We start from the raw sequence: 22383 nt of genomic DNA on the forward strand, positions 1-22383 counted from the left end.
TCTTTTTGTTTCACTGTTTGCCGGCCGCTGTGGCCGAGCGGTTCTAGGCGCTTCAGTCCGGAACCGCGCGCCTGCTACGGTCGCAGGTTCGAATCCTGCCCCGTGCATGGATGTGTGTGCTGTCCTTAGGTTAGTTAGGTTTAAGTAGTTCTAAGTCTAGGGGACTGATGACCCCAGAAGTTAAGTCCCATAGTGCTCAGAGCCATTTGAACCATGTTTTATGGGATGTAGCAGTAGGAAAGGTTGAAAGCACCAGAGGCGGTGCGGAGGGGCGTGCACCGGCTGAAGCCATAAAAGAGTCGCACCCCTCGGATAAGTTCTCAGAAAGGCCACAAGGGGTGATCAAAAGGGGTCACTGAGCACCGGACGGAGACTGTTACGTGCAGAGGCGTCGCAGATGTCTGGGCGTAGTACAAAAAAGCAGACAGCATCTCCAGTAGGGAAACGCCTTCCCCATGTGCGTCTTTTCAGGGGTACACTCAGCCGTGACTTCATTTTTATGAATGAAAATGCGCGACGGCGTCCAACAGAGCAAGTGGAGCTCTCGGAACGAAAGGATTTTTGACGATTGGACTGGCCTGGCTGTTCCACCGACTTCAACTCCCGTCGAACACTTGCGTGATACGTTGGGAAGACGTACTGTCCACATGCACCACCGACCATTCAGTAGTTCTTACAACACTGGTGGAGGATGGGAAGCCGGCTGGAGTGGCCGAGCGGTTCTAGGCGCTACAGTCTGGAACCGCGCGACCGCTACGGTCGCAGGTTCGAATCCTGCCTCGGGTATGGATGTGTTATGTCCTTAGGTTAGTTAGGTTTAAGTAGTTCTAAGTTCTAGGGGACTGATGACCTCAGTAGTTAAGTCCCATGGTGCTCAGAGCCATTTGAACCATTTCATTTTGTGCAATCACACGCCGTATTATGAACCATCTCCCACCTTTTGTAATGTCCAGGGGATCTTCATAAACCGCAGTGAGATCAACATATTTATCATCTTTGAATAAAAGTGTCATTTCTGTTCGTCCTATTGCGTATTTCTTTTATACCTACTGTACTACACTGCAACAGGTCTTTCTACGCGTGGCCCAAGTTCCATCGAGTTATGTTACATAGGAGTGACACATCATACGAAAGTTACTTTCGTCCTTCAGCTTTACACACCGAGTGTAAATCTCTATTGTGAACGTTAGCCAGCTCTCAGCGGCTTGGACGCGGACGTCACTCTTAAGCATCTACCCCGACGATAAATGTCTTCTAAAGAGGGAAACAGCCAAAGTCGGCGCGTCAGGCACTCATTGGGCGTGATACATAGACAGTTTACTCATTAGCGCCTGACATGCGTCCCGGTTTCAAAAACCCGTATCGCCTGGAATATTCACTTCCCATCTTGCTTCTCTACCTCAAAATACTCAGTTTACATCCGGAGTAATAAAAAAACACTGTCTGGATCACAACTTTTTATTACCGAATACCTGTCTGTCTCTGCGCTGCAGATCACCTTTAGGTCTAAGCTGGAACAGGAAAATGGCAACATCAGTAAAAAACTACAGAAGTATGATAATACAAACACTATCCTCAAAACATAATTTTAAAAACATGAAACATTCCCGGTGCCGCAAAGTTTAGTTTGTCAACATTGGTGTAAAAATAACGTAAAATGCAAAAATGTGCGAAAAAAAATTTCGTATAGTCAAGCGACGTTCGTACACGTCGTAGGTTAGTACATGAAAACAGTGTACAAGAAATTCCTCCACCATAAAATACAAACATATTTCATTTGCGTTTGCTCTAGTAGACACTTCAGCCTGCGTGCTTAAAAAGCATTTCAGCAAATACTGTTAGCAAAAGTTATGTTAAATGCTAGTCTTGTAGTGAAATCAGCGTTTTTCTGCAGGTCAGTCGACGCTGTGCGTGTGTTCTCGTGTGATGCAATAATTCCGGATCTCTTGGAAGTCTGTTTGTTCTCGGTAGCTCCACATGTAGACTGCACACGCAGCGATTAGATCACGTGACAGTATTTGTAACGTGATAAGATAGTAAATTACATAATAGCATCTTTCTGCTACAGGTGTTCTAAAGCGAGAAGTTCTTCTAAACTGTACGTCTGCAGCTGTTACACTGATAGCATTCAATACGTTTTGCTCTTCACATACGCATATAAGAGTAAGTTATACCAAGTTTTATTTCCTCCTGTTATATGATGTTCTATTATGAGAATGATTGTGTTTCCACAGTCACGCATTGTTGGCTAGGTTGCGTAACGACGTTTTAACATTACTGCTCATTCCATTTTTACGTAATAGCTATTCAGCGAATACTGCAATTTAATCGCTTTCTTACTGGAGACAACAATCAGATTTTCTTTAATGGCAGCTACCTTCCTCCTTCATGCATCAGGCACTAATTGCCTATATACCTAATAAGCTTCACTGGTCCTCTTTCATGCATCAGGCACTAGTTGTCTATATATCTAATGAGCTTCACTGGAGACACATTAATAAAATATTTTCATCACACAAATACGTCACTTCATCATTATAACCAACTACTTCGAACAATTTCCCCGTATCCATCAACGGGAAAATACTAACTGCAGTTAGAAAATGTAACTCCTAACAGTGCAATAGAAGACAGTTGCAGAATATGATTTGATAAGTAAAAATGAACACGTAATTAACTCACATTTCTTTTTTTAGTTATTGTATTTTACAGTTAGATAAATCATTTGTCTCTCGTGTGCACATCACAGATAAATGCGAGGTGGGCTAAATTCCGGCATCACATAGTCTGTAAGGTTTTATGTACTCTGAAACATCTCTACATGCAGTTGTTTACTTGATGATTTATGGTCAGTTTTACTTTCCTTTCAGCATGAACGCTCTCTAACAGTTGTGACAATTGATATTCCCGTCCTTTCTGCCGGCGTCAATTCTCGTACCAATGCTCGATAATGCTTTATTTATATTTTCTCTTTATGTTTTAATTTTCATTTTACTTGATTATTTATGTCCTTATACTTTCCGTTCCTGGTAAATCCGTTACTCCTTTTTTATTATTATGGCCCACTATTGGAAGAGAGGGTAAGGAAAAGACTGAAGTAGGTGTTTCCAGCGCAGTTTAGAACTACATTTCTGACTGCGTGAACATATCTGTTGAACTGTATTTGGTTCATGTGGTTTTATTTATTTTCCTGTACCTTCGTTATTGCTGTTTTCTTTCATCGTGAAACGTTGAACTTCGTTTTCCTTTACGACTGCAGGAAACTCGAGCGGGGATAGTGTAGTCTCGGGCTATTTTCGTAGTTACAATTCAGATATTTTCCGTCTGCATAACTTCTTGTATTGGTATGGGAACTCTACATCTTGGGTTATAACGTAAGGAAAAAATAGAACAGTGCAGCTCGTTTTCTTCATCGTTGTCAATGATGTGTCGTCTCGCCCCACTTTCTTTATCTACGTAGTGTCGTCTATGCTGCGGGTGTGAACACATGTGTCTTAGATAGCCTACCTGCCAGATTTTTTTATGACGCATGTAATTAGCAAATTTGTCTTTTCATTGTCTTTATAGTTTAATCGTTGTAATTGGTGATGAGGAGTGTTGTAGTAGTACTGTAGTGTCGTACTAGTTTAGGTCTGAGCAAACTCATTTGCAATTTCAGAATACCCATTTGCGCTGCTCGGGGTTTTTTTTGTGATGAAAGGCGATTTCTGCAGATTTTGTTGAACAGAGATGCAACACATTCGGACGTCGAAAAAGAAACCTATCTAGTAGATGAGATCATCATCAGTGATGAACAGTTGGTATTTGCCCCTAACAGTAGAAATGACAATGTCAGGTAAGCGAAACGTTCAATGCTACTTATTTTCACTTTTTAAAATTTGTAATAGTCCGCAATCTTGCACTATGTCGTACCATTCCACTGCTGTTTTGAATCGTCAAACCATAAAATGATTTTCACTTGGTATGTAACTAGGGTTGTCATGTAACCAATGTTCACGTTAACAATTTTTGAGGTTGACATTGGAGTACAACAATTAGGGGACTGGGAGCCCTGGGTCCGTTCAGACAGATGGGGGAGCTTCATAACGTAGATACGAAAGAATACGCAAAAAAAAACTCTTCTTGGATTAAACCCTTCAATTTCCAGTCGAAGGACAGAAGTAAACGGCACGTGTGAAGCGTGCGTTGCTGTGAGGATAGCGACAGTGTTTGCAAGGCCACACGTGTTATGTCTACCAACTGGTAATGACATTCTTCTCCAACTAGTGCTACATATGCGCGGTCCCTTCCGCAGAAAAGGCAATATCCTTGTAAGACTTCGCTGGAATCATGAGCAGCCTAGCAAATTACCCCAAGACATTGTGCAATATGAGAAACAAACAGCTGCCAATTCACGCCGCCCGGCAACCATTTATTATCAGCCGGACGCAATTAAGGGTGGATTCTGAGAAGAAAGAAAGGCTTCGCCTTGCGAGTTATTTGTTGGCTAATCAAAAATACGCGAGCGTCCTGGCCGCTCACGGCTCGAGTGAAGTGCGGCTGCTCGGTGGAAGGGGTTTTTGGCAGATGCCCCTCGAGCTTTTAGTGTTTCGCGACAGATGGCGCGCGTGCGGAGCTTATTTAAGTGCGGACCGCCTTGTAATGGTGCCCCGTTTCGTCCAGCAGCGCAGGCGTTGCCTTTTTTTATATACATATTTCGGGAGTTTTTGAGTGTTATGATAAAAGGGGTTTAGCGCAAACCCAGGAACTAGGGGCCCCTGAGTGAGTTTAAGTAACCCTTTTTATTGTGATCAAAAATCTTGCCGAAACAAGTGCAACAGGGACCACACTAACTCTCAAGTGTTTATAGGTAAGTTCAGTGTCCTTTATAGGTGACTTGCTATGTTAAGAGATCCTACACCAACGACGCGGAGTGATGAAATGAAGCCAACGAGGATTGTAGCGATGAAGATAAAGTGCGCGGTATATGTACGTGGAGTGTGCCGTTAACATTGGACGTCGAGTGCGGAGAGCACACGCGACACGATGGGAAAGTGCCACAACCTCTGGCTCTGACATCGATAGTCCGTCAGTGCGGCCGCCTTTCTTATACGACATTTCAACGCGCTGGATACGTGCATCAACAAGTATGCTGTGCAAGCGTTTAAGTTGGCGACACTGTCAAGTTCCTGCGATCTGGCGGTGTCTATTTCGTATTCCTAGTTCCTGTTCTCCAGACTGTTGCTGAAACAGATGAATCAGGGCGAAATGGAGAAAGATAAAAGGGAATTGACAGTTTATGTAGGATATCTGAAATTTTCTTCCTGATTGTCTGGAAATGTAGAGGACTTTCACGCCTAGTCTCTAGTTGTTCTGCATCCGAATCTACCAACAATTCATTGAGCTGTCTTCAAATTTGTTCGTAATTAAATAGTGGCGCCATTTGAAATGACCCATTCCAAAGGACAGCAGCCGAATCGTTTTTAAGTATTGTCTCTAGCCTGATTCAACAAGGAGCATCACAACAACGCTGTGAAAGATTTGGCAGAATAAAGCTTGTTTTTAATTAACTAAAGCCTAATTAAGTTACGGAAGGTTCTGCGAAAAAAATGCGTATGGTCAGTGAATCCTTGCCAAAAATGCTTCAGTGCTTTCACTAGCTTAAACACGAACATTTTTGCTGCTTAATTCCTGTTATAACACCGCATCGACATTACAAAAGGCGCTGTAAGCACCTGTAAGCTGCCAAGCTTCGTTCTCCTTGACAATCATTGTGATTTCATCTCTGAAATCTTCTGCATAAGTTTTTTCATTCCTTTTGACTCAGTGAATGTTGTGCAGTGGTCAGAAACATTTTCGTTCGTTTATAAAAAATTCCAGCTAATTTTTAAACGCGTTTTTCGTGCTCACGTCTGCTTATGGAAAGATGAATGAATCGTTTCGATGTTATTGGTTTGACTCCCCCAGTTCGAGCAGTGCTAATGAAATTCCACTCTTCTGGTTTACTGCCAATATTTTTGTTGAATATAAGATTAGAAGACCTGAATGAAATCATTCATTTGCATGCTGCACGAATCAAAATGTGAGTTATTTGTAGACTTTATATCGTAAGATTTTCTGTAGGAATATGAGCAATATGAAGCTAATATTAAATGACTGCGTTATAAATTACAAAAGAAGGGAAAAGAATATGGTTTGTCAGAACCTTTCAGCCGAATATGCAGCTTTTCTAGTTTAGTACCGTACGAAGTCATGAAAATGCTCTATAAAACGAAACGGCTGTTACCTTTAAGAAAGTGTTTGTAGCCCAGTATTTTGTCCGTTGTATACTGTGTGAACCTTCCTTGCGTAATATTGTGTGGTGCTCCGTTAATGCCAACCACGAAACAGTGCTCGGGAATGTTTTGGCAAGGCTTAGCGAATATGTCACTCTCCCGGGACCAAATAGTTCATGGGAAGCCTAAGTTAAAAATGGTCTACCTCGCTCTTCGTCCCTCCCCCCTCCTCCATTTTCCCCTCCTACCTTGTCTATTGGCACATCGTGTTCTAGCTACACTTGCCAAAATAATTAAGAAAGCCATCCCAATGTGCTAAAAGTGTTCGCTCCTGGCAAGCGATTTGGCAGCATGGCTCTTTCCCGGGGGAAATGATGAGGCAGTCCAAGCGGACATCTGCAGACTGTGCTCGGATTTTAAGTTGGCCGCCGGTTCAGCACATAGCACAGGTGATACTTTATACCTATGGAATTATGATAGTTAAGAATTTTCATTAAACCCAGCCATGATGTATGTTTGCAAATGTGTTGATTTTAGGATCATTCAATAGAATGATTACTCGTTGGAAAATTTATCTTCAATCAACGCAGTTGTAGGAATTGTAGAGTGTGAGTTCGATATTTGCGAATAATTACGACCAGTAGACGATGTTACATTATATTACGAGTACCCAAGATTTATTGACCATAGGTGGATAGCAAGTTTCAAAAATGGTATTTGCAGTTCGCAATATAGTTTCTAGCGATTCGTGTCTTATCGATTGCTCTCTGCAAACTGAAAGACCAAAGAGTACAAACACGTAGCACATAAATGACATAGTCGCTACGATAACACATTTGAAAGCTCCGCCGTAGCAACAGCTAGAAACGACAGAAGCAGTGCGCCAATCAGGTTCGACCACATGAGACACACCGGTTTCGAAACATTCATTTAGCGCAGCATCTGTTATGCAACCTTAGAGTTCAGGAGTAAGTTTATGAGAACGTAAAATCATTTTGATTTTGTTTGAGGGAACCAGATGTACTAACTAACGACGTTTGCGATTTCGGAATAATTCAGAACAGTTGAGTAACGTAGTGGTAGTGCCGAAAGCGGCCACCAGACAGCAGAGCCAACTGCTGGGCCTACCGTAAGGCAGTGATGCTGTGAGCAAAATGTGCTAACATGACGTGGTTTTTTGAGATGGTCTGCGTCAGTTTTAGTTGTGTTTATTTATGATATTAATTGTATCAGTTCTTCCCCATTTTTGTGTTTTTTAGTGCTCCTTCAGTGCTTAGAAGGTGTAGTTAAAGAGTTGTTCTGTGTCAAGTTTCTTGCAAAAGAGGTAATACGGGTAAGTTTCTACAATCTCATTTCCGGTTTTAGGAGCGCAGCATGTTTCTGTTTGTCATTACAAAGGAAGCTTCGTAGCATATTGTTTTCGTGATTATTATTTTATAGTATGCGAATCTGAAAGCGTCCGTTGCGCATGCCACTTTAGAAAGTTAAGACATGCTGACTTTTTGAGAAAATGTTGATCTGGCATTACGCAGATGAAAATAACACTGAAGTTCAGCCCATTGCCTCTATTCTTAACTTGCGAAATCAGTCCTTGTGCATCGATGAACTTGAACCCTATTGTTAGTTTTTTTGCCATCTAACCGAACAGTCTGGTTAGTGGAATAGGCACTTCATGTATCATTATCTTGCGTCTTCTTATCGGGCATTATAAACAAAAGGAAATACATGCTGCTATCTGTGTAGTTTAAACACAGCTTACAGTCTCAAATAGATTCTTGGAATAATTATTATGCTGTAACTAATGATGGGTCTTTTTCCTCATGTCTTACAGAACTATTGCTGCAAGTGCGTTAATGAACACAAGAAATAGCTCGTGAAGTGCACTAGAAACTGAGTGGCCATGGAGGACGCTCACACGAAAACTGTGGAGGAGGTAGTAAATTACTTCAATGTTGATATAGACAGAGGCCTCACGCTAGATCAAGTCAAGAAGTACCAGGAGAAGTATGGCCCTAATGGTAAGTGCCTGATATCTCTTTCTATAGCATAACCAGAAAATTGTGTTAAACTTATATTCTAGAGATTGGGATTGTTTTCATCATATTGGGTAAACAATAACCTTCGTGTACCCATGTATATGTAGATGAATTCCTGGTCACAAGATCCAATGTAACTGTTTTTCCAACTTAGGTAAATGTGTGTCGATAACAGGCACTTCTGACGTTACTTGAACAGACTTACCCGTGTTATGACTATACTGAAATAAATCACTGCAGCTGTAGTGTAGGTAAACCGTAGGTTCGTTATTTGTGTCTTGTTTGTGGTCATTGTGAATTATTCATGACTGTTATGGCAGCAGTTGCAACCTAGATGTCCGACGAAAGGATCTAATTTATTTTGTTTATTGGGCAGTGATTGAGAAATACGCCATGATTGCCAAAACATGTGCTGTGTCTGTTATTGAATTTGAGTAATTTTCCTGTATGACTTTCCTACTACTTACACATTTATTTTGAGATTTACTGGCTACTTTTGTTTCAGTTAATCTTTCACAAATAGCGGAGTTAAGTTTCATCAATGCGAGAAAAAGTAAAGCACTGCCCTGTAATTTCCTTTTTTAATTTTGATTTTGTGCCTCAAATCAAGTGGGGTAGTTCATTAATTATGGCACTAAACGATCATTAGGAAGGTGCTGGGTTAATACCACTTTTCAGCCACTCCTGTTTAGGTTTTCTGTGATTTTTCAAAATCATTTGCAACAAAAGTCATTGTGGTTACTCTGGAAGCTACTGTGCTGATTTCCTTATATATTTTTTAATCTGAGATTATGCTCCATCCCTCATTATATCATTGATAATCAAATGTTAAACTATTAATTTTCTTCTTGCTCTGATCATTCTATTTCTGCAAAGATGATCACTTTTGTATTGTTCATATGAGTGTAGTTTATGATGATACTTATTTAGGCAACATTAATTTGCTTTGTTTGCTTTGTCTGCTGTTGTCAGTAACAGGAAAGGAGAAAAGTTACTTATGTCTTGCATCTGACAGAAAAGCAGTTGCAGCTAATTATTCAGGGTAACAATGTGTATTTTAGTAGGCACTTGAAGAATTCTCCACCAGTAGCTGTGATTTTCAGTTTATTTTAAATTGACTTGGTTTGGAAGTTTGGTAGATACACTAGACCTGTGGTGGTCATTGGTTGCTTGCCACTATATAACATTAATATGCTGAGGTGCAATTCATTTGCAAAGGGAGGCTGGATACACCTTTCTTGTGTGACTTGTCCCTCTGTGCATTTCCTGTATTGAGGATCCTCAGCAGGTCAGCTTAGAGGCGATGAAAGGGTTTCTGATATGTTTTGTTAGATATGTAACCAGATGGGTCATGGAGTTAGTGTGTTAGAAACACACTTTAGGACATTCCTTTTCATGAGCAAGTTTAGAGACTCCTTATTAATTCAGAATGCCAACAGACTCTGTTGCTTTCATCGTCCAATCGTCTAGATAGAAAAATGTCATTAAGAGCTTGCTGCTTGAAATAGAATTGTTTAAAATGCCTGCCTGTGAATGAAACAGAAAGAATAATCTCATATTATGATGCAACTGTGTGACTGAAAATTAGTGCTCTGACTTGTGAATACACTTAACTCTCTTTAATTTTCTATTAACTAACTAATTTTTAAGGTGGGTATTATCATTCCACTGCACTACTCACTGTTGTATGTAGTAAATAGCCATCTATTAAAAATTGTTTGTACAGGAATACAGCTCTTAACTGTTAATTCAGCTTACCAGTAAGTCATGACAAGATGCTTCTATTAAGCCTAAGATCCACAACTATACTGTGCAATTCATACTTAATGTGCTTGACAGAGGATTTTTGCACCAGCTTCAGACTATTTCTCTACCATTCCACTCCTTAACAGTGGAAGGGGAAAAACAAAAGTGTAAATCTTTGTGTATGAGCTTTCATTTCTCCTATTTTATTATGATTATCATTTCTTGCTTCGTAGGTTGACAACAGTACAATATTTCCACATTCAGAGGATAAAGGTGGTGGTCGAAATATCATGAAAAGATACCGCAGCAACACAAAATGCCTTTGTTTTAATGATTGCCACACCAACTCGCTTATCATATCTGTGTCATTTTCTCCCCTATTTGTGATAATACAAAACAAGCTGCTCTTCTTTGGACTTTTTTGATGTCTTCTATCAATCCTATCTCACAAGGATCCCATACAGCACAGCAGTACTCTAGCAGAGGCTGAATAAGTGTAGTGTTGGCAGTCTCTTTTATAATCCTGTTGTATGTTCTCAGTGTTCTGCCAACAACACAATCTTTAGTTTACCTTCGCACAATTAAAGTTGTTAGTAGTTGTGATTCCTAAGTATTTAGTTGAACTGTGACAGCCTTGAACATTTGTCTAGTTTATCATTTAACTGAAATTTAATGGTTACAACCCCAAGGTTGCAGTGCTGTATAATACATGGTCCTAATGGAAACACTATGCCCTTACCTTTCACCCACCTTCAAACTGACATAGCCAGTCAGTTATAGGGGAACCCACAGATTGAAGTGGACTCCAAAGTGCAGTGCAACATAACATTGTTCACATTGACAAATTGCTGCTTAAGGTAAAATACACAGCAGGGCCAACTGGGTTTGAACCCTAGGGCCTTGGATTTGTAGCCTGGCAGTCCACTCAGTCACACCAGACAGTCTTATGAAACAAACTGAATGTAGCTTGAAATAGAGAGAAATAACAGAGGCTGAGCAATGTTTCTCTTTATGTATTTCAGTAAATATTTTGTGGTATAGCTAGTGCAGAAACCTACCTACCTCCCTCCCTCCCCACAAAATTTTTCTACCCCAACACATTGAATTCAGTTCACGGAACATGAATACATATCTCTTAGTGATGAAAAAAGTTAAGATCAGCCTCCTGTTCTTGTACACTGAGGCTGCACTAATCTGTTCGAATCATTGAGGAACTGTGACTGAGCAGGAATGCAATAGGCCCATATTGTAGCTTTGAGTCAGTCTGCAAGTTGTTGTCAAGTAGTCATGGCCATTAATCATAGAACAGTATTTTTAATTTATATTTTCACTGCCTCAAAAATTTTACTGTATCATATAAATTGGCTGTGGTACATATTCAAAGCAAGGGTGAAAAATTTCTTAAATTATTCTTCGGGTTTGGATTTTTATGCAGATGACAAAAAATGAATATTGGGCACCAATTCTACAAAAATCTCTTAACAGTTCAGTAATGGATCCACTGTTCAGTTGATTGAAAATGCATAGTTGCAGAAAACTGCTCTAAATTATACACTGATGGCTGTAATTTCACTTTGTTAACCCCAATTAGTGACTTAATCTACTGTTTTTATAAAATGCAAAAAAAGGGAATTGTTTGTATAACAGTAGACACAGTCACATGAGATCCCAGTGTTCATGTTTCAACACTGACCTGTAGAATAAAATTCTTAACCGCTTATGTTGTCTGTTGTTTCTTCCAGTTGCAAGTTTGTCCTACTTTTGCTGTAGCATGATTTTCATATTCTGTCAGAGTCAGAATATTAATTTTCTGTATTCACATTTTACAGTTGTGTACATGAAAGTTTTGAGTTTTCTGTTTTCATTGTGTTATCAGATGAGGTAAAATTCAAGATTTGTCAGAGGAAAACCACTGCAGTCTAGAGTGTAAAGAACTAACTAAAAAGGCCACATCCAATTCTTTTTTGCATCCTTATTAAATACCATGGTATTCAACAGAAAATTCACTAATACAAATTAAACATAGAGTAGTATTTAAACTCAGAGTAGTTTGCACCTTAATTCTAAGTAATTGGTAGAAAAAATAGTGCTGTGGTACAGCTACCCAATATGGGAAGAAATAGGGTTCAACATCTCATTCAGTCATCCTGATTTAGGTTTTCCATTATTTCCTAAATCACTTCAGGGTGGGGAGTCAATGGCTTCTTTCACAAAACATCTGAAGATTCTTTGTTGCTTGTTAGCATTGGCTTTTCCAGTTAACAGCAAGTGAATGTCTGAATGATTACCATATTCTGCAATTTACATTACGTGAGTAGTTACTTACAGTCATGAAAAATACATATATTGGAAATTTAGTACATTTTTGCATTTTTGTGGAATTGCTAGTAGTGACACATCTCTACATTCTTCCATCTGTTGTCATTCTTCTGAATAGTATATCAAAACCATTCAATCACACTGTATACTATTCTTCATCATGTCAAAAGGGAACTTCTACATTCAGGATCCATTTCCCATCATTGCAAGTTGTGTAGTTTCTTCTGACATTTAAGATTCAGTTGTTATACTTATGAATATTTTCTGAGGTTTTATAAAAAGTTACCAGTTTCTTTTCTGCTATCACTATTTTATTGCGGCTGTGATGGTATTTCAGCATAAATTTTGCAAAATAATTTTTAGTACAGTAGACTAGTGGACTTAATTCCTGTGTTGAGTGTTTTAATATCAGGGTTTAGTTACTTGCCCTTTTAAGTACACAAAATAATTAATACCATATTTTTATGCTTACTAAAGATTGAACATCTGAGTTAATCATTTCATACTTTCATCCAGATGTGGATCACATTGCATATATATCATTGATAGTTAAAAAGTGAATAGGGCTGTATAGATACTGGAAAAGGGCTGCAAGTGAATATGTAACTTAGAAAAGATGGAATTTTTTTTAGTCTCTCTTTCTTCATCTGTGGTATATTTTGTATTGTATGGTGTACATTATGTCTGGCACATGGAGCAATGTAGGAATTTTCTTATTTTGATCTTCTTGCTAGAAGAAAAAGGGCACAATGAAACCATCTCTTGAGAGGTAACATTTTACAATGTAAGGTGCCCTTGACAACGTTGTTGTCAGAGTTCCCTCAGTTACAGCCAGCAGTAACCTGAATTCCTACCAGATGGCTCTACATGCGATGACGCCAGGAAAAACACCACTTTCCCTTCTCCAAAACATTGGAAGAATCATACTCTACACTGTTGAAGTCATACTTGCTGACTGTGATCATTTGGCGTAATGCAGAACCACAATTCATTGCTGAACACAATCCAACATTATCATCAGTTCATGCTTCCCAGCCATGGCACCACTGTAAAGATAGCCACATGTGTTGTGTTAATGGCAGCTTACGCATAGGATTGTATTCTCTAGTCCAGCTGCTGCTAGTTTCCGACATATGGTGCATGGTGACACAGAATGTTGCAGGAAATCAGTTACTTGGTCTTGGATGGCAGGTGCAGATGTGAAGCAGTTGTGATGTGCGTGGAGCGCAATACTGTGATCCTAGTTTGTCATAGTCAGGCATGCTCAACTGGAACCAACTATGCAGTCCAGCATTAGGCCACTGTCACATCTGAATGCCTCACAACTCCTAATATTGCATGATTTGCCTGGACAACCAAATGGAAGCCCACACTGGGGCTCCATTCAGACTCTTTCAGGTGCTTCTAATGCTACCTCTGTGTCTCACAAGTACACGGCATCTCTGTTCTTCACTGTGATCCCTCAGCATCAGACACTGCTCACACTCCTTATATATCATATTATGTTCTTTGTCACATGAAAAGGGAATTTCTATATTCAGGATCCCTTTCCCATCATTACATGTGGTGTAGTCTCTCTCTCTCTCTCTCTCTCTCTCTCTCTCTCTCTCTCTCTGTGTGTGTGTGTGTGTGTGTGTGTGTGTGTGTGTGTGTGGGGGGGGGGGGGGGGGGGGGCGAGCATGCGCACATTTGGGGGGGGGGGGAGACTGACTTGAAGAGTAGATATGCGAGTTGCTTGAAATTTATGGAACATTTTTTCGTGTGGCAAGTTCTCTTTAATAGGTCTTTCTCATTCAAAAGAATAAAGTTCATTTCATTTTGATGTTTAATTTAATGCTATCATTCCTATTACAATGACACTTCAAACATTAATTTTTGAAAGCAGTGCTCTTATTTTGTAGTTTCAAATGCTTTTAACGGTGACCAACTGATGTAGAGGGATAACTAAGATTTAAAATCTCATCTACATGCAAATTAAACCTACTTTTTATGTGACCTTATATCACCTTGTCCTGCAGCATTACCAAATCTGTAGCTGGGCCTTGGTTTATGCTGAAACATGAGAACTGCTGGTTTCCAGTGTGGGAAGAAAGTGTTTGACTCGTGACAGTTAAGTTGACTGTCAGTATCCAATTCGGATTATGCGTGTATGCCACATTATAAGTCATCTAACCCGGTTGGAATATGTTGCCCATGATAGACAATTCATGTGTGGTGTTGAAATCACTGATTAGATCTCCAATATGTGAAGTGGCTGCAAACAAACGAATTTACCCAGCCAATTTCCATATCCGCCACATATGTGCCTAAAGATATTTAATACTGTTCAAAGACCTGTTAGTGGACATACTGAGAAAATGTATTATGCAACTATTATGAAACATATGTTATCACTACTGTGCACTTCTGGATTTGTGTGAAAAAAGTTCTGTCCCTTGTGCCATGTTGATTATCATGAGATAGAGAGGAACAATGGTCATCCAGAATGCTCGGAGAATAATTTTATTTCACCAGTGGGAGTGTAAGAAAGTTAACATGACATTGATATTTTGCTAATCAAAAATACTGATCAACTGAAAGGGCATACAGATGGCATTAGGCATACACCCATGAAATGAAATGTAAGGGATGTTTTCATCTTGAAGGAGTAGGCTGCAGTTGCTTTGGACAAGATCAACAGCATGTAGGATAGGAATTAATTTAAGGTCTGTGATACCTGTTGGGTGGAGGGTTGTTAATTGTTGCAAAATATTGCATTTTCGCGAATGAACTATTTTTTAGCAGCTTTACGAGCGAATAGGGGGCGCGTATAATAATTTGTATGTATTTTACTGTATCGGGAATTGCTCGAAACCTTGATATTGCACATATCTTTGGCGAGCAGCAGATGGCTGTGATAAGTGCGGACCGGCCGATGTGTGGTCTACTTTCTATGTTTACCGTCGCCGGTGGCGGCGCACGTCAGGCCGTCGGAGTTATTTCAAGGCATGAACGGGACGCGCGCCTGCCAGCGAGCCAGCCAGCCAGGTCTCCGTTATCTGCGCGCTAGCCACTACGCGAGCCGCACAAATACCAGCCAACCCCAGCGGTAGCTTCAGCCGTCCTATGAGTGCAGTAGTCCTCTCTCTCTCTCTCTCTCTCTGTCTCTACACGCGCGCGCGCCCACACACACACACACACACACACACACACACACACACAAAATAACGTATGTATATGTACGTGTACACTTGAGCGTTAGCGTTTCTATAGTCATTGAGATCTCACCAGAAATTTAAATCGACTGTTTACAAATTCATATGCGTAACTAAAGCTTATGGACAATGTTTCGATGTGTCGTACTTTAAGATGTTGACTCGTTGAGATCGATTTCATGCTGAATCAGTTGTATGTATCGTGTGCACATTTTACAACCTCCCTAATTTCTAATTACTGTGCAAACTGTTTTATTACTCCAGAGTAACTTCTTACAAGCTAATTTTAAAGAATTAGCGATGTCACTAGGGGGTGGAGAACACACTGGGAGGGGGGTGAGCGGGAAGATGTCTCGTTCTTTCAGTGAATGAGGGTGGTGTCTTAAATGCGCTACCTAACTCGTTGCACATATAGTTGTGTAAACATTTAAGACTTACTAGTTTTCGTAATATTGAAGTTCTCAGTTTCGACAGTATCCGTGAATAACCATAAGGTAAGGTATACATGTGAAAAAAGTACTTTCCCATGGAAGAGAAATTATTTGTGCAGTAATTAATACACCAAAAATGTACGAGAATGGTAAGCCTAAGGCAGTTTCACCACATCATAACAATAAGGAAGAGTGATGTTTAGATAAAACACAAAACGCGTAAAACTATATAGTCGTCCGTCTGTTTTCACGATGATATAAACTGAACATGCTGAGTCTTATACTGCGCTTCATTTCTTAACTTCTTGTTTTAACTACACCTAATGCAAGTTGAAAGTCGAATAAATAATCATAAATGCACCAGACGGGTGCTCTTCCCAAGCCAATGCCTCCAAAAAATTACTCCAGGCGGAAAGTTCCGTCAAGAATGTCACATTCGACTCTCTCCTGCATCATAACAACACACCATTCGTTTCCAGGGAAATGCTAAGATGATTCCTTCGAGAAAGATACGGCGATGAAGCGTTAAACACTGATATTCCTTTTTCCTACCTTTTATTTTCCCGTGTAAAGAACAATAATGTGTAGTAAGATTGTAATAGAAATGAACCGTTCTGATTCACGAACTTGATTTGTTGTTTTTACCGTTTCCGTATTCAGACAGTGTTCAGATAATATGTCAAACCACGTTAATTTGTTACTTTATTGACGTATGTTTCCTGCTGTGTTTAACTTTTCCGCGACGATGCTGGGGGGATACCTTTGGAAAGAATTTTGTACACATTGAAGAAATAATTTTTTGCAAGCAACAAGTAGATGTTTTATGACTTCTTATATGATCTACGCAGTTAGACCTTTGAACTTATATTGCCTTAGACACCTGTCATATACACTGACCACATTTTATTCACAGATGAGTCTTAACATTTTAGGTATTGTAGTATAGTTCGTTTTGCCGGATGGGGGACATGTAGTATTTCTACATTACTTGAGAAGAATAGTGCAAACTATTCGGTTCCTTCCCCATATATTGACAGTGCTTCTAAACTGAGACCAATGGAAAAATTAATATCATGCGATAAAGGAATTCGTTTAAAACAGCATTTGTAGTGTAGTAAATAAATTCGTAGGATGAAGGCCGTAAACTAAAGAAGCGCGATTTTCCACGTATTTAATAGCCTATAGAGAATAAATCGGCGTAATAAACATCTGCATATGCTATGGGAGTAATTGCTACGCAAGTCGTAGACAATTATGAATGTCACTAACGTCATTCGTGTTGAGAACGGCAGAGAGCGGACAAGGCTGTGATGAAATTTTAACCTAAACATCTGTGTACTTGTATTTTGTATGTCAGTCACTAGCAATCACATTCGATGGTGGATATTTGGCCTTCCACCGATCGTTCTTCTCTTTGTTAACGAGACGTAGTAGTCGGCAGCACAGAAGAGCTACAGAACATGCGTCACGGAGGAAGTGAAAGCAGCAAGCGGTGATATGAGAAGACCTTGGGCAAAGAGACGAGCAAATAACGTCAAAAATGACGTCTGTCCTTCGCGGAAGAAGCGTCGCTCGTAATCAGCTGTATCCGCCCTATCATTTCGTGGACTTTCTGCTTCTAATGATGAAAAACTTATCAGTGTAAGGTCACCTTAACGTTTTTTTAACAATCCGCAAATACGGACCCAAAATTCGCTTGTCATGTCTGCTTGGTTTGTCACGGACGATCCGTGTGCCGAACGCGTCTCTATTTATTAATTCATACGTAATAAACCGGTCTAGATCCAGTATAGCGTTAATGTTAAAAGCCTTCGTATCCCCTTATCTGCAGGAAGTTATTATTTCTTAAAGGCGCGTTTATCAGCAGCGTTGTGCGCTGCGACAAAATGACGCCTTGCCATAGGGACTATCTAAAGCAGTGGTCGCATAGCTTCCGGGCCCCAAGTTATCGAATGAAAATTTACCCGCAGAAGTTATACTTCATCTACGTTCACCTGCTTTATTTTCTTCATCTTATACTCGACACATTTTTCTGCTCTTTAGATTTACGCATTTACTAGTTTTAAACGAATCTGTGCCATTTGGCACGATGCTTTGCCACCAGATTTGTGTTTACTTGCTAGTCACGCTGTTCATCTCTGCCTATGCCATTGTATGTTGAGTTGCCATCCGTTAGTGATATAACGGCGAAATCGTGAGTCTCTTTTGAAGCAGCCAGTAGATTTTCCGAAATGTACCTTTTCCATTCGTGATTGAGTTGTCGTTTCATACTTGAACAATTATTTTTCCTATTGTGAAAATGACAAGCTGCTCCTGCAGGCGATCATTCTGTACATTGATTTGCTGGTTCATTTGCCTCGTTGTGTTTGCCCCACATAGTTCATAAACCCCATAGTGACCAGTTGTATTCCACAGTACCAAAATTAGCAGCATAAAATTTAGTTGATACTGTCGCTCTACTTTCTTTATAACACTCAAACAAAATGTGCCTATTACTGTAGCAAATGACCTTCTGGTATTGATCTGTGTTACAGGCCTAGTGTGTTAACAATAGAATCGAATTCTGTCATAGTCGATGTTTCTTGGTAATTTTATTTTTATTCTTTTAATACATTCCTGTTTCTGCAGTGTTCACTGCTGTTGCCTGGCATAGTAAGCATTGTTACTTCGCAATTATATCGGGGGTGCAGTTACACATGGTAGCTTTTTCTTCAAGCGTTGAGTCTCTTATGCCTGTTCTTACATGTTGCTTTTAGGGCAAAAGAAAGACAGCTTTTTCGAAACAATCGTGGCACAAAAGAGAAAACGCGAGGAACTATGTCGCAACAGCACAGGGTAGACAGCTAATCACCTATCCACCCACCTGGTAGTGTCAGGTGTACGTTATCTGTCGGACGTCAGAAGCGCGTATCATTTACGACACTGTCAAGTGATAAGGAATTTGAGCACGAAATTGAAAACTGATGTTTGTAAATAGTAATTGCGGGCAAGAAATGAAGAAAATTTTAAGACTACAGAAATTGTAAGTTTAGTTTTCTTCATTTTTGAGTATAATGATATAATCCAATAACTGTATCCTGTAGGTATTTACTTTTGGCACAAGCTTCGTTAGATACATGTGTTCCTATTTTGTGTTTCGCGCCTCTTCCCAACGCCGGTAGCATTTTGGACTGGTGAGTGGCGTTAGACCGTAATTTCTGGAGTATAACGTATCGGCTGTTTTCAGTGGAGTTCCACCGAGGATTGCTCTAGAGCCTTCATTTAGTGGGTGACGAAGCTACTGTTTAGCTTTAAGAAAATATTTCAATCGATTTTCATTCACGAATTAAGCTACTTGCCGTAGATTCTCTAGTTTTGAGGTGATCAGAATAAGGTTATTAAATCATCGCTGCAGGAATATTGAAACGTATCTAAGAATCGTTTTCTCCCGAAGAACGTTTTGAAGTTAACTACTTGTCGTGTTTTCTCAGGACACTCTTGATTCTGTAGCTTTCAATTTGGATCTTCCCCTCTCCCCCCGCACCCCCCTCTCTCTCTCTCTCTCTCTCTCTCTCTCTCTCTCTCTCTCTAACTGGTTTTAAAAACACTTTCATTTTACTTAGTTTACGGAGATTTGGTGCGCAGCTTGTACAGTAGCTGCGCTAGGGTTCCCACAAAATTGATATTTATAAAATTACCTGCGTTTCAAACGTATAAAATGCCATAATACTAATTTTAGTGTTTATGAAAAATGCCTAATAGTATATAGAATCATACGGTAAAAGGGACTAATGACTCTTGCAGCACATAGATTTCAGTATTGTAAGGCGCGACTTGAACACAAAGCTAAAATAGCTCAGTTGAACAGCGTAAGTGGCGTACAGGTGTTGCAGCTGCCTTCCGGCAGTAGTGTGCTGCAGGCCCGTGACCCGACGTCGGCTGCCGCTCGCTTGGCCAGGCGCTATTGAAGCTTCTGACGTCTGAGCGATAGCAGACAAACGTGCCGCAAGCTATTTTGGCCGGCCCCTCTCGATCCGCGTCGAAGATGGCTCACTTGAAGTGCCTCTAGTCGCCTTCCATGGTCATGTGGGTCGCCGAGGGTGTCATCGCGAAGCACACGCTCTCGAATAAGCTGATGGCACTGGGGTGGAAAACTCAATGTTTCCAGCTCATATGCAACTTCAACTCGCTGCGAATGCAGTCTTTAATTTGTAAGCATTGTGTTTTTATAAAATACCCCATTCTACACAACGTTGAATCACTTAGTGGTACAGGAAAATTGTGTCTCGCGTTGATTCAGCAGCAATCGTGACGAAACTAATAATTGAGAAAGCGGGGTTACGATCATTCATGTGACAACTCTAAATTAAAATGGAAATAGGTTGGTTGATTCCTGTTGATCACAAGCGTATCAAGAGAAGATTAATCTAACGGGAATAAGTAATATCAAACAACGGAAAGTCCAGGTTGGAATATCAACGTTCTGAAAAAGAGAGATTGCTACGCAGCGTAATGATACGTTGAATTCCTTGTGTGAATGTGTGCATGATCTAAATCTCAGTGTGTAACAATGTTTTCCATTGTGTCTATCTGCAATTCGTCTTGTCAGTTAGTAAAGAACCTATCTTTTTCATTATATTGGAAATAAGAAATTTACGAGCCACGCGAGTAATAGATATGAGAACGAGGGCGCGTACTCATGCGTGGCGTACGACGAGCGGGTGGTAGGCTGCTTGCAAAACCCGGAGTGAGCCCGTGTTGGTATAGCGATCGCAGAAATCTCGCGCGTCTTTTTGAGATACGACTGGATTACAATCGTGAGTTTCAGTACGCATCTGACTGCCAGATAGTGAAGTTCAGAATATATCGCAACTGAGATGCTTTCAGGCCACTCTTCACCATGAACCGAAACCTAACAACCACTACTGGATGGATACTATTTGAGTGGGCTGGAGAGAGTATCTCCATCGGTTTTATATCGTTTTATATCGTTATTTTGTGTGTTTCCACTGCGCTGTCAACTTTACAGGGAATGCGCCAATTTATTCTGCTGTTTTATTGCTGTGCGGCAAGGGGCACAGTAGCTAAGCCAGAGTGGCATCTATACACAGACGCGAGAAAAAAGGTGTTCTTGCTCGACGGTGCGACCGAGAAGTAGGTTAATAGCTCACGGTCCTGGGATTATTTTAGTAAATTGATTTCCAGTAGTCTGGAAATCGTCCCAGTCTTCTCATCCCTGGTTCTTACCCTTAGTTCGTAATTGTGGGGAAAAATTGCTTTTGTGGGAGTAATTTGCCTGTCAAATTTACCCACTCATTGATTATGCACGCGATTGCAGTCATTTAGTTCACAATCTCTTCTACGGTGTTAATCCGTGATTAGCTTTTATATTAATTGTATATTTTGTGACAACTTCTTACCGAAGGCTGAACGAAACTGTGGTTGGTAGTTTCCCATGTGTGTGTATGTGAGACCTACAAAAGTCTCCAATTCACACCTCTTTGGGAGTATAACGTTCGTTCAGCAGCGATGACTGTTTTAAGTTTATTTGAACGAATTATTTTTCTTTCACTGTCGTTAACAAGTTAAATAACGTCCAAAGCTATGGTAACAACATGTCAACTGTTACCAAAGAAAAGTACTGTTATTTTCTTAGTGCTCCCTGAACGAACCTCTTATCTTTTTGTTTCATCGTGGAACACAAAAACTCTTTGTTGCTGATTAGTTTGTGACTCGTATGATTGTATTCAAGGTTTGACTCCTGTTAAGATGTATACGTATTTGCATTTCCATGGTCGATTTTTTTTTTTTGAGTATTTCCTCACACCAATCGACACGAACCTGTATTTCGTTTTCTGTCAAATTGTTCGCGATCCGTCAGGAGCAGATCTTCTGTGTACTTAAAATGTTGGAAGCCCAGCGATGTCCCTTGTCTCAGGGTAAGTTACATGCCGAATCTTTTCAGTCATTTTGTGCACAGCAGCATTGTGTTTTTTGAAACAACAGCCTATTTTGATCGACATCGACGAAACTCGTCGCTGACGCTGACGAATCGCTAAAAGCCAGTTGTAAACAGTCTTTTCTGAATGTGGTTACCAATATTTGAACGAACCAATTAGAGACATTGTAGTTGAGATACACCGTTACAAGAAATCGTAAAAAGTCACCCAACAAGAGCCTTCATGTTCAGTTTTTTCCCAACACTTCCAACACTTTCTTTAAGTGCTCAATGTAAGCAGACTACTCAGCCAATTTCTGAGCAGCCATTGTTTTAAAAATAAATGTCAAAATTTAAAGCAATGGTAATGTTACACCTAATGGGGCCCCATCCTGTGGCCGTCCGTAAAAACAAAAAGCAACTCTCGTACGAAGTGCAGTGGTAACAGAGCTCTTATACCAACCATGTGAAGATATGTTTCTGACA

General features: G+C 40.2%; 1 protein-coding gene across 5 annotated transcripts in view; it reads left to right on the forward strand.

The window, feature by feature from the left end:
* Positions 1–4639: 4639 nt before the first annotated feature.
* LOC126248773 (calcium-transporting ATPase sarcoplasmic/endoplasmic reticulum type) overlaps positions 4640–22383 on the forward strand; it is a 91752-nt gene continuing 74008 nt past the window's right edge. For 4 of the 5 annotated variants that reach the window (XR_007545539.1, XM_049950159.1, XM_049950167.1 and 1 more), the window contains exons 1-2: positions 4640–4849; positions 8086–8272. Coding sequence is in view for 4 of the 5 variants with exons in the window: in XM_049950159.1 (XP_049806116.1) it covers positions 8155–8272 (118 nt within the window). In the remaining variant the exon portion in view is untranslated. Of the gene's footprint in view, positions 4850–6678; positions 6704–8085; positions 8273–22383 lie in introns of those variants that run through there. The other variant, XM_049950151.1, reaches the window with a different exon arrangement.

This window comes from Schistocerca nitens, chromosome 1, assembly GCF_023898315.1.
Source record: "Schistocerca nitens isolate TAMUIC-IGC-003100 chromosome 1, iqSchNite1.1, whole genome shotgun sequence".
In the NCBI taxonomy this organism is placed as follows: Eukaryota; Metazoa; Arthropoda; class Insecta; order Orthoptera; family Acrididae; genus Schistocerca; species Schistocerca nitens.